Genomic DNA, 18,424 nt, shown 5'->3' on the forward strand with positions numbered 1-18,424 from the left:
CCAACCCCGGGCCTGGCTCCAGGGTGGGGCCCCGGCTGCGCCATGCCGGGCGACGTCACGGTCCTTGATTTTAATTTTGCCATAAGGGGTTTTACTTTCACTTTGTGTTCGTTCATATTTCCAAAGACATATGTTAAATACTAGTTAAAAAGACCAAAACCTATGTTTATTGGTTGAATATGGGATAGTTTGAACCAGTCAGGGCATGGGGTGGGACTAAGTGTCAACAATCGCTTCTGTTTGCCTCAGAATATCCAAATGAGAGAAATATCTCTTTTTAAAGCATTCCGATAGGATTAGCGGTTCAAAAGTTATTAAACATTAAACAACCACAGTTATTATTAGCCGTGGGCGGCTGTCTTGGTATTTGAGGGTCAAACCTTGATTTTCTCTTGACTTGTGTCAAGGACGTTCAGTACGCTGCTGGAATAATCAATATATCATAGTGGAATTATTGTTTCTTTCTCTCTCATCTTTAGATCTTTAGACACTTCCACCGTCTCTCTGTCTGATGTCATAGCAATGGGTCCCCCGTTGTCCTTGAGCATCCTTAAACAGCACATCTATCATACAGCACAGCCCCATGAGCCAGCAGTCACTCCATCACCACACACACACACAATCATTATGTTTGATTTTGTAACACTTTAATATCCCATTTGTTAATGTATTATTTAACACCACCTTACAATGAGCAATATATTTCTGCTGCTTTTAATAATCCTGGGTAATGTTAGTAAATACATATAGAATTGTTTATTGTTCATTTTAGCCCACTGTGCATTAAGTAAAAGTTTATAGGTAAATTCTGAAATTAACAACAGCTAAAATGAATAAAAGCTATGTAAGTATTTATCGTTGTTAGTTCTGTGCTGTATTAAGAAAGTGATGTTTTGAAGGTCAGATCACCAATCACACAAACGCACAGCCATAATAACTAAAATAAAGATAGAGAAAGAGATAAAGACAGAGGAGAAAGGTATTTTCAGGATAAGTACATAATGTCTATTATTGAGTATTCTTGAACGTCCATCTAGTGCTGGAGAGGAGCTTGTCATGAGCCCCTGTGGAGAGCGCGCTCTCTCTCTCTCTCTTTCTCTCTATCTCTCTGCCTCTACTCAAAGAAAGGATTCAGAGATTGAGAAATGATCTGTGATGTGCAGTGGGGCATCAAATTGACAGCTTTGTCATTTTCAAACATGCTTCTTTGACTGAGGGAGCCACTATAAAAAAATATGCTAGAAAATAAGTAAAAAACAAACAAACAAACAAACACAAACTGAGCATCAGTAAGTGGGTTCATCAAAGTCATTGTCAGGATACAAAAGGAAAATATGAAAAACAGAATAGTGTCAGCGTTTATTATAGACCATAAATAAGACAGAATAAAATATTTGGGACAAACATTCTATTTTAAGTACAGAGGAACTCGGGATGGGTATTTTATTGTGAGAATTGTCATGAAAATGTCCCCTTTACACATTAAATATGTCAGAAAAAAAATGACAAAAACAAAACAGCAAATAATGTACACTTGATTCTCAGTTTGTACAAACATACATAAAATGGAAGCCCATGGGGAAACCAGAAGCTCATTCACCTAGAAAAGTAGTTCCTTCACTTAAAGGATGATTGAAGTGCCTTTAGAGCTTAATATAAGCACTTGAACAAAAATACAAGCATCAAATTTTTCTCAAATGACTCATAGTCCTTTTCCAGTACATTTTTTCATTCGTTCGTTTTCCGTTTTGAACCCAGAGAATTCCTTGAGTCAGTTGTCTGGCTCTGCATGAATTCTTCCATCTTCACCGGTGTGAAGGTGTGTTTGAGGTTTATGAGCTCTCAAAAGTGATGATAAACAATACAAGTCACAAAGAACATAAACTCTTTTTATGTTGCTCTTTAAATAAATGCTTTTTATGTTTAATTGCTCACAAACATCATCCTTGCTACAAAAAAGAACGACTATTGATTTTGCTGCAGCGTTATGGTCTCAGCCGAAATCCATTAAAGACACTTTCCTCACTTACACCATAAAGTGCAGCCACCGTGTGGAGGATTGAATTGGCATCCTGATAATGGGCCATTGTTTCCCCTTCAAGCGCTCTGCACTTACGCTCTATATGATGTTATGAATCACGGCGCAAGCTGTGGCTTTCACTGTCCTGGATGGAAAGTTGATTCACTGGTCCTTTTATATCCCAGCAGCACCTGGAGCCTTGGAAGCTTTATGCCACCGTGGGAGTCCTGCTGGTTATCGACATCTTGTCCCTTATGATTTGGCAGATTGTGGATCCCTTGCACATCACAGTAGAGGTACGGCAGTAAAAATTCTCCGTTTTTGATCAAGGACTGTGTTTTTTGTATATTGCAAAGCTGGATTTATTGTCTTTGGCCTTAAGGTGCATAGAAACAAAATATTGAATGAGCTGCTGTAGTGTTTCTCTTTTGTATCTGAGCAGAAGTTCACTAAAGAAGCACCGAAAGGTGACGTGGATCAGTTGATCGAGCCTCTGCTGCAGCACTGCAGTTCAGAGAAGATGAACACATGGCTTGGTAAGACTTCTCTGGGTTTGACACTGTATTTGTTCACAGTGCACCCAATTCTTTCTGTAAAATGTAAAAGCCTACACTATAAAAAATAAAGGTTCCTTATTGGCATCGGTTCCATTAAGAACCTTTAACATTCAAAGAACATTTTCATTGGATTAAAGGTTCCTTATAGTGGAAAACATGTCTTTAGAATTTTGTTCACTGAAAGGTTCTTTGGGGAACCCAAAATGGTTCTTCTATGGCATCACTGTGAAACTAGTTGCATTTGATACATTTTACCAGTTAATGCATTTTCTGACTTCTGTGTGCAGTATTTCCATTCAAAAACCTGCTTTTTATTTCCAACCACTCCTTATCTAGTAAAACCCGATGCTATCGGTGCTGATTAAGGCCTGCGGAAGGTATATTTAAATGAAGTTGTTTTTGTAGAAAACAGTCGGTAAACATAATTTAGTTTGAAGGACATGTTTGTGTACATTTCTAGTGATCCTGCTGGCAGTGATTCATCAAATGATGATTAAATGATATTTTATAAGCTGTGTATATACAGATGCGCAGTGTAGTCAAGCACCCTTAAGACATTTTAAAGAGACCCTGAGCTGCCTTGAACACACTTGAGGAGTGATGCTGGATATTTCCAGTAGGGGTGCTCCGATCACGATCGGCCGATCGTTATGCGCATCTAGTCAGTAAAGCCGGTTCTCTAATCAGCAATTAATTCCATCAGGTGCCTGATTTCACATAGAGCAGCTGTTACTAAACAGAGCGGTTGTTAATAGAGAAGATGCGCAAATCCACTTCATTTTCAGCGTTTTTTGGCGCATCTTCTCAGTTAACAACGGCTCTGTGTAGTAACAGCTGCTCTATGTGAAATCACGCACCTGATGGAATTAATTGCTGATTAAATAACCGGCTTTACTGACTAGATGCGCATTAACGATCGGCCGATCGTGATCGGAGCACCCCTAATTTCCAGTAAAGTATGACAGATTCCCTTGAAAAAAAGATGTGTGCTTAACTAATTTCAAAGTAGCTGTTTGAAGTATTTTTAAGTATATTTTAAATATATTTCTATTTATAAATATGTTAGTATGAGAAGTTTGTGAAGTTCTTGATTATAACTGTAACTGTGTTATTCAATATTACATTTATAGTTATTCTTTTAAATGACCTAAATAGATCTATTTAAATATACTGTGCATCTGCTCTTGTTTGTCATGGTGTTGGACACAAAAAAATAAATGCAGTCTGAATAAAGCCTATAAGCCTGTGAGTGAAAGAGTGATTTAATGAAGGAACCCCGGTGGTTTCGACCTTCAGCCTCTCAATTCAGGTGTTTCCTTCTTGTAAGTGTTTAACTAATTAAACAAATTAATTGCTACCTTTATGAGACAAATTGGACGTGCCTTGCTCTTCCAGTTACGGTCAGCCTTCAATGTATTCTTCAGGCAAAGTCCTTGAGAAATGAACACAGCTGGCTGGAAACAGACCTGTCTTCTGTCATAACAGTTTCTCTGCATAAATCATTTTAGACATTCAGTCCAAGGACGCATAGACAGCAGTGTCCTTTCACGACATCTGGATGAGAATATAGTTGATTGAACAGAACTAAAACAAACCAAATCTAGCAGAGTTCTCAGTAATAAAGTGTGGTGTGAATGTGAGGGATGAATGGTTCGATGCAGGCAAAAGTCATGGGAGCAGACAGCGCCTGTGACTGACTGATTACCCTGTCAGAGTGATAATGTCCACCTATCATGTTTGCATCGGCCTAAATACATCAAACTGTTGGAAATGGATGGATTAATTACATAGTAAACAGCTCATCCACTCGGATAGCACCATTCTCGGTCGCATCCAAAGCCAAATGAATTTGAAATGATAATCTGAGAGTGAGTTGGTTTTTAGCAAACACTCAGTTAAATTAAATTAAACACTCAGTTAAATTAAATCAGCCCCTGTCTGTGACCGTCACTGCACTAGCGCTGTTTACCGAGGATTTAAAGGATTAGTTCACTTCCAGAATAAACATTTCCTAATAATTTACTCACCCCCATGTCATCCAAGATGTTCATGTCTGTCTTCAGTCACAAAGAAATTAAGGTTTTTGAGGAAAACATTCCACAATCTTTTTTTTTAAATGTAATTTATTCCTGTGATGTGCAACTGTATTTTCAGCATCATTCCTCCAGGGTTCAGTGTCACATGATCCTTCAGAAATCACTCTAACATGATGATTTGCTGCTCAAGAAACATTTTTATCATTATCAATGTTGAACTGAAATAGTAAAAAAACACATAAATAGTAGAAAATATTTAAATAGATTTTGCTCAATTTAAAGAAAAAAGGGTTTATTTCTTAAAGCTGCAGTAGGTAACTTTTGTAAACATCTATTTTTTACATATGTGTTAAACCTGTCATTATGTCCTGACAGTAGAATATGAGACAGATAATCTGTGAAAAAAATCAAGCTCCTCTGGCTCCTCCCAGTGTCCTATTGACATTTGCAGAAACTCCATCGCTCCCGGTAAGAAACAACCAATCAGAGCTGCGGTCCGTAACTTTGTTTGTGTTCAAAATGTAGAAAAATGTATATAATAAGCAAGTACACCATGAATCCATTTTCCAAACCGTGTTTTTAGCTTGTCCTGAATCACTAGGGTACACCTATTTTAGATTGCTTCGGGGATACCGCGGCGGAGTAACCCAGTACCTTTGTGATTCTTCATAGACATAAACAGAGAGAAGTAGCTCCGGCTACAATGTTCTTCCGCAAGACGCAAGCAGTTCTGTTTATTAACCGCTAGAGCGTCAAAAGTTACCTACTGCAGCTTTAAACAATATAATCTCACTGGCTCCAGTTTTTTTAATAGTAGTTTAATAGTTAACAAATATATTAATTTAGTTATGTGATTTGGGAAGGAACAATGAAGAGGACAATAAGGGTGTTTAGAAACCTGTTCATTATTTGTGTCTCTGTTTTGTCTTGTAGGTGTCGTTTATGGCTATAAGGGTTTGCTGCTGCTTCTTGGGATTTTCCTGGCTTATGAAACCAAATCTGTGTCCACTGAAAAAATAAACGATCACCGAGCTGTTGGGATGGCCATCTACAATGTCTCTGTGAGTCTGTTCATCTTTTTATACTTGTCCCTCTGGACATTTTAAAGAGTGCCTTGGGTGACATTTGAAATGTCAGTTGTCACCCAAATATTTTCCAATTAAAAGGTAGAACTGTTCGGCTGACGTGACTGAAATAGCAGCGCAGAGGTTTTCTTCCTTTCGTTGCTCAAGTGTAGTTGGGAGTTGGCTTGTGAATTGGACGCAGTGTCCGTCTATAGCTGTTGTGTGTCACAACACACTCATAAGCAGGAAGAACATGCCTAGAGCTCTTCAGTGTGGCTCTGCTAGATTTGATGGAAGTGAAGTGTCTGAGCCTGCCATCTCGAATGCTGTCCAGGGACCCAGAGATTTCCAGAGGACAGGGAAAAGGGGGGAAAGAGAGCTTCCCCTTATCATCAGGAATAAGCTTGCACGTCAGTTTGACGAGACTGGAGCTCTTAAGTAGTTCAAAACTGAAGTAAAGTGGTCCCTCAGTAATGTTGAAAGTTGTTTGTTTTTGCACATCATCTCGTCTGTTCCACTTTAGCATTTCAGTGCCGCCCCACGGCTCACAAGTCATGAAAGCAGCTCGTACCACGCTGATAACACTCTCAATGTGGAGGCTAAATACACAGGAATCTCATTTCATTTGCCATAAAGACTTCTGGTCTGTTTTCTGTGGCGAAGGTTGATTGGAAATAAAGCACAAAGCTTTTGTCCATCAGTTTTTTCATTGTAAGCTTTTAATTTGAAGCAGTGTGTTTCTCTTCATCTCGCCCTCTGAGGATTAACCGTTATACACTGAACCCTTTTTTAGCTCAAATTGAGGGAGAGACTTTAGATCAGCATGGGGCCGTATTTGCATTTTAATCTTTTCTCTCTCACTCTCTTTTTTCAAAGTCTCAGGCCGACTCCTGGCCCTTAGCAAATGCCCATTCTACTAAAGAAAGGATTTCAGATGCCATCTGCCATGCCATTACGAACTCCAGCACTTTTTAGAATTTCTGCTAATAAAGATGAGAGCCCTCCAGTTCACAGCAAACTGATAAGATTTATAGAATTCACATTCTGAGGACTTGTTTAACACCAGAATCAAGAAATAGAATTGTTTTTTGCAATATTACTGATTATATTTATTTATTTATCGGGAAGCGACCATTTACAGCATTAAACATAAATGTTTCCATTTGATGTTCCATAGTTAGCCAGTGGCTAATCTTTATCTGCAGTCCTTAGCAGGTTAGCATTAATAGCCTCCTCTCAGCAAAATAACAGAACAATATCTTTCATATATTTATATTATGCTCATAATAAATGTGTGAGTTTAAGAGAATAGTGCACCCAGTAATAAGCCTGATGAAATAAAACAGTGAGTAACAACTTCAATTTAGTTTCTGTCAGCATTTACTAATCCCATTTACTAATCCTCAAATTGTTCCAAACCTGTTTTTTGTTTTTTTCTTCAGTTGAACACAAAATAAGATATTAACATTTTTTACAATTTCCCATACTATAGAAGTCAGTTGAGACCAGCAACTGATTGGTTATCCACAGTCTTCAAAATATCTTATTCTGTGTCCAACACAGGTCTGGATCAACTTGAGGAGGAGTAAATGATGAAAGAATTCTCATTTTTGGGCAAACTATCCATTTAACTGTCATTATATAATCATTTAAAATTTCTCCTTTTTGTGTTCCAAAGAAGAATTGAAAGTCATATGGGTTTGAAATGACATGAGGATGACTAAATAATGACATACTGTAAAATCTGTCATCATTTACTCACCCTCATGTTATTCCAAAGCCATATGACTGTCATTCTTCTTTGGAACACAAAAGAAAATGTTTTAAGGTTTGGCTTGCTGCTCATTTCCACTCGGGATTCACTTATTGTTTGCATTATTTATCATGGCCATGCATTTTATCACCATGGTCATCATTACTGCTCTGTCATGGAGTGATTCAGATGGGCTCTGTGAAAGCTGTAGGCTACTGCTGTGAGTCCAGCTGTAAACCGCTCTGATTTACAGAGACTGCTTGCACTTTTTGCCCTGTCCAAATAACTAATGACCCTGCAAAAAAAGATCACCTCTGTTGATGCCAGACAACATTTTCTTTTTGCTGGCCTGGATAAGATTTTACTGGCTTTTTGAGAAATGACTGACTGAGGATCAATATTTCTTTCTCTCTTGGCTTCTGTTCTCCCTGCCTCTGCCTTCAGAAGAAGTGTTTTCTTTTAGTTGTATAAACATCACATTATAAATGATCTTGTGAATATATTATTATGTCTTAATAATTTATATATATATACATAAATTATTAAATTGTGGGCATAGATACATTTTTTTAATCTAGATTAATCTCACCGTGATCTTGAAATTAATCTAGATTAAAATGGCTCATTCGAATTGCCGTAGCTGGGGTCAGCGGGGCCCCGGTGAAGGTTGTACCAGTGGGCCCTGTTTGAAATTGTTTAATTTGTATGTTCGTTTATTTTTATTTATTTGTGCTATTTACACAATGTTTAAGTTTTTTCAAGTTTGTAGGTGTCAAGGTACAGAAACCAAATAATTAAATGTCAAAAAGCACTGGATAGTCTTCAATGTAAAAATGAAATATACAATCAAACCTACATTTATTCAGACACCTTCAACATTTCTCACATTATTACAGTTTTGTTATATATATCAAAAATTATATCTGGTGTCTGGATAATTTTTGGTTTGACTGTTAAAACTACAAAGTAGCATTTTCTTTGATTAATATTACAGCAGCCAGTAGCTAAATTAGGCGCGGTCACTTTAAGAGACGATGAACACATACAATATAATACACATCCCATTCTTTCCCTCAACAGTTTACTTTCACTTAAGAAATAACTGACAGTTTTTTTCAAACATAATTTCCAAGGTGGATATTTTTACATATTTTGTATGTATTTGTCGGCACAAGAGCAAAAATAAGCAAATTCGATGTTCATGCGTTTTGAAACGCCTTTCACTGCATGAGCCCTGAACACCAGAACACCATGAGAACTGAATTGGGCTCTTTCACATCTTTTTGTTTGTTCAAACTGCGATTTGTATTTGTTAGTTCAGGTGCAGGAGGGACTTCAAGGAGAACTTCGCAGAAGAGAGCTCTGTTCAGTGTCGCTGTCCGTGATACGCGGCTCTCTCTCTCTCTCCGCACCAAACACAGCGCGTGCTCTGTTCAGCTTTTCCGTGTCTTGTGTTTGGATGCTTTAATGTTTAAATCTACAAGCGGTAAGGCTTAACAACACGTGAAAAAGATAAGCTTTCATGACGATGCGCAGCAGTGGCCCGTCAACTGTCCTGAGCATCTTTTTAGGCTTGCCTCAGCCAGTCGGTTATATAAAATATCAAGGTGAAAGTCATCATAGCTCGCTCAGTATAGACCCAGCTCCCAACACAACTTTGAGAATAGATTAAAGGCCATATTTTTTTTATCGCCCGATAAAAGTCTTGCGTTAACGCAGCACATTAACGCAGATAACGGCCCACCACTAATATATATATATATATATATATATATATAACAATTTTATCATGCAAATCATAATTTAAGTATTTAGAACAGTGGTTCAGAAACACAGTATTTCAGAAGATACGACAGAACCCTCTTTTGATATTTGTTATTTTAGTATTATTTATGTACTGTTGTAGTATATATTATTATGTTAGATTAGCTTTTTCTATATATATTAGTAGGGGTGACCCCAAATAGTCGCCGATTCAATGCTTCGATTCGAGGAGCCTGATTCGACTACCAAACTAACAGTCAAATATTCGCAGGCTGTTATAATTATGCCACATAGGACTTGCGGTTTTCTCCCAATAAGTTAATATGCAGCCTATTATGATAAAGCCATGAATAAGAATCTGAAAAGATAGAAGCTTCAAATTAATATTTTAAAGTGCGTGAATAAATCCAGCCATCCCTATAGATTTATGTTTCACTTTCCACAATACGTGACCGACAGAGAAGCATCTTGGAGGCAGGGATTTAAAACTTTACCAAGACTCAAACTGACACAGGCAAAGACAGGTAGGGTACAAGTGATTTCAAAACATTTCAGCCGGTGTATATATATCGTGGATATATTATTTACTTGATATAAAATGCGTTTGGTTGAGTCAAGTGCTTCATTGTAGTATTACAGTGATTATCTCTTTACCGCGCAGCGCGAGCAGGACAAACAACAAAGCAGAATATTATATTACAAACTATTACTGGACTGTCACACACACACCATTATGAGAACACCATTAATAATAAAACACTGTGAATTTTTAGAGCTGGGCTGCTGTGTTTCTGCACATTGTTTCGTGAAGAATGTACCACAAAATGAGTTCATTCAGAGCCATGCAGATATGTTCATGTGCATTCGGGCTCTTTTTGCAGATAGCATATAAGTCATTATATTAACGTTATGTTGTATAAATAACGAAGCATATTCTACATTAAATTATGAGTTTAATCCCATTGATTAAAAACTTGCTATCAAATGCTTACTCTACTGGTCATCTTCAGCGAGCGCAGCTCAAAACAGAAATGCAGAACATTAATAACTACTGTAAAAATTGTGTATTATTAGGGCTTCGCTGGCGTTTAGTGTTAACTATCTTTTAATCAAAACATTAAAACATTATTTACCCCGTTTGTATCTGCAAGGCATTCGTTACACATTTTTCCTGTGTGTAAACATCAGTAATTATGGCTGTCGCATGTCCGACTTGATATATTTTGTCCCGCCCCCAAACAAATGATTTAACTATTAGTCGAATATAAGCAAGATTTTAAAATTACTATTCGACTATGAATATCTTTAGTCGGCGACAACCCTATATATTAGTGCTGGGCAACGATTACATTTTCAAGATTAATAGCATGGCTTTTCTAGGATTAATCGCGATTAATCACATAGTAATGTGTAAAATTCAGTAATGAATTTTCATTGCTTATGATGCAGGATGACACCCATCCCAAACCAAAACAGTACTGATCAACATCCCACCCCACCTGTAACCCATGATTTGTCTGAATGTGTATGCAGAGCCAATGAGCAACGGACCTCAAAATAATAATAATAATGATAAAAATCGCATTAGCGTGCAATAAATTAATTGTCGCGTTAATAATGTGTAAACTTGCCCAGCCCTAATATATATATATATATATACACACATATACATATATAAATAGATTTTGTTTTATATTTCCACTTTGCTTTAATTTATTTTTATTTTTAGTTTTAGTCATTTTAGTACTTCAAATAAATATGTTTTTATTTCAGTTAGTTGCGAAGGCAACATTTCTAGTTCTAGAGGTTATATGATACGATTAAAATTTTTCGTTTCTCTTTGGAATGTTACAAGCTCTTGATGCATAAAGGAGATCTGAAAAGTTGCAAAGTCTAAAGTCTCAAATCCAAAGAGCTATTTTTTATATAAGTTAAGACTCATCCCATCACTCAATTCCCTGCCTTCCTGTCCTGTCTACACCCTTGTAATATTGTATTTATGTATGTGATGAAGCCAGGGTGGTTACCACAAGCCCAATGAACGCTCCTTCCTAGAATCCACCAGCCGCGCCAATCTCAAGCCGGCCTCCGCTCACTCAAGGCCATGGTGTGTGACGCTGTTTTGTTGAGAAAGCAAAACTACTTGGTTTGTTCTTCCAAAAGAGGACACGACTTGAAATCATGTCTACATCATGTTTATAAACACGTTTATAATGGGGTTTAATGTTTATGTCTCTTTGCTCCAGCCAGACAGGGCATCACAATATGTTCAGGGGGTAACATTTCCATCACACCCTTGAGGTATTCGGCCAATCACAACGCACTGGATAGCTGGCCAATCACCGCACACCTCATTTTCAGACCGACGAGCTTTGTAAAAATGTACATGTTTCAGAAGGCAGGATATAGAGGAGAAACAATAGTGTACATTATGTGGAAAAGAATAATTTTTTAACCTTAAACCACATAAACACATTTCATTAAACCTAACTTTTTTATTTTATTTTATTTAAAAATTAACAAACTATTTAGTTTCGTTTAACTTAACAATAACAACACTGTTGGACTTTGTCAAAACACAAATGAAAGAAATGAAGGCGTGAAAAATGTTTGTTAAGTGTCCATGATTAAAGAAACACTTGTACATGTGACCGCTTGTCTCTCTTTCAGGTGTTGTGTATGATAACGGCTCCCGTCACCATGATTCTGTCGTCTAAGCAGGACGCCTCGTTCGCCTTCGCCTCGCTGGCCATCATCTTCTCCGTCTACATCACTCTGGTTGTGCTCTTCGTCCCTAAGGTACAACAGTAGATCATTTTCTCAAAACAAGAAAGAGAAGCAATGTAAATATTGTATTACAGTGATGAATATTAATGATGGATAACTAGAGTAGGGTTAAATGTGTGACATATGCATGTCTCTCAGCGGTCTGTTCGTGAAATCTTAAAGCGCGCTGAGTGACGATGTTATGGAGATGTGGTGTAATCAGTGTCATCAGTGGAGACCGGTGTTATTACACATCTCTGGAGAATATGAAAGAGATGAAAGACATTAAGTGCTTTTATACAACAGCCAATAGGAGCAGTTATATATACAAAGAAAGGAAATTGGCTGCTGAATGAGGTGCAGGTGTGGCAAGGTGATTGTGATGCAGAGACTCATGGGAGATGTAGTTCAGGTGTGGTGCAACAATATGAGAGGTGCTCGTGTCTAAGTGAAGATATGGTGACATCCGGTGGTTGATGGGTGGAATGGTACTGAGTGGAGTGCCCTCTACTAAAGTTCGTGGGCACTCCAGCTAATGATTGTGACAAATTCAGTTAACAAAAATATTTTTATAGTTTTAGTTTTAGTTAATAATGACCCACATTGTATCCCACATTGCACTTTACCCATCCATTTTCAGCCTGAAGAATGAATCCAAGCAATATCAATCACCATTTTTAACCAGACTATTATAAGACTAAAAAGCTAAATTTGATTTTAAAAAAATGTTAATTTCCAACATGATAACCCTTATGACTTGATGAATACAGAGGAATTTTATCTGAAATCATAATTGTTCACTGTTTTGCTTACTATTTTTGCCTACTGCTTACCTTTCACATACTATTTAAAAATATAGTACATAGAAGGCCATGCATTCTCATATATTCTGTCAACAGGAATCTCGTCTGTTGTTATACCTAGTGTGTTGTGTGTGTGTGTGTGCTTGATGCAGATGCGGAGGCTTATCACTCGTGGTGAGTGGCAGTCAGACCAGCAGGAGACCATGAAGACCGGCTCATCCACAAACAACAACGATGAAGAGAAATCCCGCCAGCTGGAGAGAGAGAACAAAGAGCTGCAGAAGATCATCCAGGAGGTTCTGTGTCAGCTTCACTTTGTCCAGCATGCTGTTGAGGATGTATCATACTAAGATAGAGCACATTTCAGAACTGAATTGAGAATGCATTTATTTTATTTGGAATGTGAGTTGGGATAGTAACAGAATGCAGATTTGCACTTGTAATTAAAGAAATAAAAATTCAAGGGAAATCATACATATAACTACTGTAAGTGCAGTTTTCAGCAATACATTTTATTATATAGCAATACTTATTTTCATTGTAATTGTATGGACCAGTGGAAGATGACTTCATTTTCTATGTATATAACTGACGCTCTTGTAAAAATCAGTGTAATAATGTATGCCACTAAGAACCAGGAAATTGAATTAACGATTGCCTTAACCTCTTACATATTTTTTATTAGTAATATGCATTGCTAACAACTTCATTTGGACAACTTTAAAGGCGAATTAGATTTTTGCACCCACAGATTACAGATTTTCATATATTTGTATCTCGGCCAAATATTGTCTGATCCTAACAAAAAAAACAAAAAACTTTTATTCAGCTTTCAGATGATGTATGTGACCCTTATGACTGGTTTTGTGGTCTAGGGTCACATATGGCTTTCAAAAATATACTCTATTTATTAATTGCAGTATATTTAATATATTTATTTCATCTTATTTTCAGGAAATGTACCAATAATTGCCATTTGACAAGGACTAAAAAAATCTCTCCAGAATTAATGGACCATGGAATTTATTTTCAGTGGACTCCAGCAGGAAAAGCTCATTAGATTATATGGATACCAATTATTAATGATTTGATGTAAAAATATATATTTTTCAAGTGATCTATAAACATTATGGTAGATATTTTGATGGCAATCTTTTTTAGGTAACTTTGCTGTGTTCATTTAAATTTATTTTAATTCATTTTGTTGCCCTCTATTAGTTCTTTTACTTTATTCCAGTTTTATTTAACGCGCGGATTTTTAATAGTTTTCGTTTTAGTTAACAATAGCAACACTAAAAGGAAATTCCCCTTTGTGGGACTGAAATTTCTTTGAATTATGATTTACTGAAATCCTCTTCCAGTCTTTCCAATTCAGCCTCCTGTAGGTTGTGTGGCCAGTTCTATTCAAATTGAGCTTCAAACGGAGCTCATTCTTAAATTCTCTATTTGCCCCTATCCTGTTGTCTGATGCTAAATGTCATGAGAACCATGGCAGATTGTCGTGTTTACTTTCTTCCTTTTCTCAGTGGTTTTTTCATATCTGCACAGATATTATTTTTGGCTCAACAGAAACAAATTTCTCATTTAGCCTCATGTCTTCTGCCGACAGAAAGAAGAACGTGTATCAGAGCTGAGAAACCAGCTGTCAGAGCGCCAGGCCCTGCGCTCCAGAAAACGCCCCACCTCCTCCAGTCAGAACCACAGCTCTCCATCTCTCCCCGCTCCTCAGAACGATCCCAAATCTCTCCTCCCGCCTCCAGGATACCCCCTCCCTGCCTCGGACAACCACTCCCTCCCTCCCACCTTCTCCAACTCCTCCACCCTCTACCAGCCCGACGCCAAGATCAACCGCAACAGCTGCCACCCCGGCCGACTGCAGCTCCTCTACAAGTGAAGCGCGAGGAACTGGGATCAAATGCTAGTTGGGACTCTGTGAACTGAAAAGGGGGAGAAAAAATACGCTACCTTGATTCGCGGCCGGCAATTTTCCCCATCTATGCCCAGCAGACGGCCATGGTTGTTTCTTTTGTTTCCGACACTTGCTGTGATTCATGGGAGGTTATACACAGGAAGCTTGAGGAGTTGGCTTTGATTGCATCATTTCATGTGACCACACATGCTGTGAACTATTACACCATTCAAATGAGAAACCCTCAGCTGATTTTGACTCGGAAAATTGTGGATTAACAATGACAAGCTAAAAACGTCCTTACAAAAACATCACAAATTATATTAAATGATCCCATTATTCCCTTAAAACACAAATATTTAGAAATACATATATTGTCATTTTTTTTCCTTTTTTTGCTTTGTATGGATGTTTTTATTTCATATTTTCTACCATTCATTCATGTCAGCTAAACACAGGCCATCATAGAGCATCAATCAGCCTAGTTTTTGTGGTGTGTCCAGGAATGGTTTTGGCCAGTTGGCCTGTTGAATCAATGTCCGTTGGCATCGGCGCTGTCTGTGAGATTGACTCTGATTGGCTGTATGGTTTAACTAACAAGTACCTGAGAATAATAGCAAAATAATAGCAAAAGTGTTGAAAGCAAAGAAGTCAAGAAGGCACAGACAGAAGGCTGTATATATCTTCCCATTTTTTAATCTGGAATTAAAAAAATGATCAACATTAGTCAAATTTAAAATGGCTTTGTTTATAGTTTGTGTGCAGTCCTAGTTATGGTTTCTGAATGTTAAATACAGACTAGCAGTTATGGAGCGTTATTTTCTCTCATGTTGGCACAGAATGTACCTTCTAGTTGGCCATTGGCTGTAGCCGTCGCAGTATCTTCAAGTGCAACTTTTAGCCAAGACGTGCGAAGATGAGGCAACCAGCTTTTACCAGCTTTCGTCACTGCTAGTTCACGTTTGGTGTGTCATGGCCTTAGATTTGAACTCTGAAACTGCATTATAGAGACTGACCGATTCACACACACATTTGGTGAAGTGTCAATCGTGACCACATTTTGATATCATGACATATCTAATTGCAATATACTGTATGTATCGCAATATATATCATATAGTAATGTTGCCACTTTCATTACAGTCTGCCAAGCGTTCGATATGTAATCGCAAATCAGTGTGGTAACGACATTATTTACATTTATTCATTTGGCAAACTCTTTTATCCATTGCATTGTACAGTACATCTGAAGTTTACATTTGATCAGTTTGTGTTCCGTGGGACCTTCGTGTTGCTGGCATCATACTTGAACTGCATTTGATTTCCAAATACTTCATATCCTGTTGTTAATCAAACCTATTTTGCAATTCCATCATGAGCTCATAACCATTCTTTCCATGGTGTGCAGCTGACAGTATTACAAAATGTATAACAGATTTATAGTTTCCTGATTTATTAGCCCGTTACCTCTGTTTGAACTCACTTATTTTAAGGATTTCTATCTTGCATCACAGTCATGATACCTCCAATCATGTAATTTGTTGAAGAGAGGTGTGCTGTTGCTTTTCTATGTTGCGATTTCTACCAGGCAGATGATAAATAAAGTGTGTAATTGTTTTGTAATAAGCCAACCAGAAGTCGTAGGAACTACATAGCAATGCCCTGCCTACCTGAGATGATTTTTGCATGGACCAAAATAACTTAAAAACAAAAAAAAGTTCTAGCTTCACAATAAGTTGGAATGATTAAATGAAATGATGCTGGTTTGCTTATAGCCAGCATTTCTCCCAGAGCATGCTGGGATAATATTATTAGCAGTCACAAGCTGTTGAAGGCATTTGAAGGCTTTGTACAGAGGAGATGTAATGTCATCACAGATTTGGTGGTTTTGTTTTTATTAGATCCCGTGTCGCTGAAAGCTGCGGATTGAATCTCCCAGCATTATAATGCAGTTTGCTTCTAAATGGCAGCTGCCATGTTATATTCGTCACGGGATGCTGCTACATTGTTATGCAAATAACAATAAAATTGCATTGTGCAGCCATCTTTGTTTTGTGTTTGGTAAACAGCAATGATTTTTGAAAAGAGGAATTAGTTCATTAGATTCACGTGCAATGCGGTACTTCACTTGAAGACGCTCAGTCACACACTCATCAGCTGCTTTGTGTCACGCTAACCACGTTACATTTCTGATTTAAACAAACACTGAAAAACTATACAGTACAGTACATGATTTCTAAACACAGTAAATTGGAACTGTAATTCTCCATGAATAAAATTCCCCCTAAATGACAGTCTTCAATGGTAGCTTTACTCCACAGCTGTGTGACCCTTGTAAACTCTCTTGCATTATCTCGTTGTGTGCGGCTCAGATTCATCAGCAGGCCTGTACAGCAAAGTTTCCCCGGTTTCAGCTGGACTATTTATGATTCATCTTGCCTGCCTCATTTCCTTCTTTGCCGTGGCAAAGTCTCTCTCTCATTTGGAGGGATGGGATGTACAGAAAAAATCCCTACAGGGACTATGAGAGTCATTTGTCTGTTCATAAGTGCTTGTGACAATAGCACATCACTCATTATTTTGAGAACTGTTAATACCTCACAATATTTGAAATGTTGCTGGTTTTGTAAACGTAGGCTGTGTTCAGAAAAGCATGCTCGTATACTACCCTTAATGTAGTATATAGTATGTATGCTGGGTATAGTATTTGTATACTCACAGAATCAAACTGCTAAAAATGTTGGCAATAACTGTTGCACCAATATTAAATAATATTAAGTGCCCAAAAGTTTTTTTTTAACTATCAAAATGCATATAACCATATTTTTCTATGGAATCTAATTATGGAATAAAATTGAACGGTTAAGTATAGCATACACACAGTTTGAGATACTATGGCAGAATGCAGTTTAGACTGACAGTATACTATACTACTGCTGTACTATACTACAGTATACAAGCATTCCATTCTGAACACAAGACGAAGATTGAACTGCATCATGATGTTATCAACTTGATGTGTCAGAAGCACTTGTGATTGGTTAAATGGTGCTCTGGTGATTTACACAAATGCTGATAAAAGATGACTCTCCAGGAATCCTGGGGAGGATCTCGTGGACATGAGTTTAACACCACCATGGTTTTTATTATCGGTCTACTGTAACATTTTATTCATCATTTCTCGTCAAATGGTGGTTCAATAATAATCATGATAGGGATGTTCATGCAGACAATGATATGCACAAATGTTAATTGTGTAAATGCTAAATGTATATGATTAAATGTATTCTCTTGCACAAAGTATGAAGTATATAAAGTCAAAGGTATTCCTATGTGGTATTGAAAATATATTTGTATTTGTACTATGATAGATTCTGTACAACGCTATTGGACTGGTGTCTATGGTGAAATAAATGTAGTTTTTGCTATTTTTTTTTACAACTGTTCATCTCTTGAGTGGTTTTTGCATTTGATGAGTAAGGTAGCACTCAGAGAAGCTATTTTATAATTGGACTTGCTTTTTTACCCTCAGGTACAGCGTAAGGATTGTCGGTTCATTATTTTGAAGCACTTCAGTCAACTTCAGGACTGATTTTATGAATATGAGAAAACTTACATAATAAAAGAATGTGATATGGCATCTGAAGGCATTTCAGTGGAAGTCTTGGTCGAAGACTTTTTAAGTCTACTGCATTTTAAAATACGGGTGGCACTTCCAGTTTTGGTAGCTGCCACTCAAAAGAAATGAAACA

The 18,424-nt window shown here is 37.3% G+C and overlaps 1 protein-coding gene across 2 annotated transcripts in view; it reads left to right on the forward strand.

Annotated features, from left to right (window-relative positions):
* LOC113090818 (gamma-aminobutyric acid type B receptor subunit 1-like) overlaps positions 1-17,153 on the forward strand; it is a 112,136-nt gene extending 94,983 nt beyond the window's left edge. The window contains exons 19-24 of one of the 2 annotated variants that reach the window (XM_026256423.1): positions 2,206-2,316; positions 2,463-2,556; positions 5,547-5,674; positions 11,865-11,993; positions 12,916-13,059; positions 14,373-17,153. In XM_026256423.1, coding sequence (XP_026112208.1) covers positions 2,206-2,316; positions 2,463-2,556; positions 5,547-5,674; positions 11,865-11,993; positions 12,916-13,059; positions 14,373-14,657 — 891 coding nt within the window. In that variant the 3' untranslated portion in view covers positions 14,658-17,153. The remainder of the gene's footprint in view (positions 1-2,205; positions 2,317-2,462; positions 2,557-5,546; positions 5,675-11,864; positions 11,994-12,915; positions 13,060-14,372) is intronic. The other variant, XM_026256424.1, reaches the window with a different exon arrangement.
* Positions 17,154-18,424: the final 1,271 nt, after the last annotated feature.

This window comes from Carassius auratus, unplaced genomic scaffold, assembly GCF_003368295.1.
Source record: "Carassius auratus strain Wakin unplaced genomic scaffold, ASM336829v1 scaf_tig00214021, whole genome shotgun sequence".
NCBI classification, from domain to species: Eukaryota; Metazoa; Chordata; class Actinopteri; order Cypriniformes; family Cyprinidae; genus Carassius; species Carassius auratus.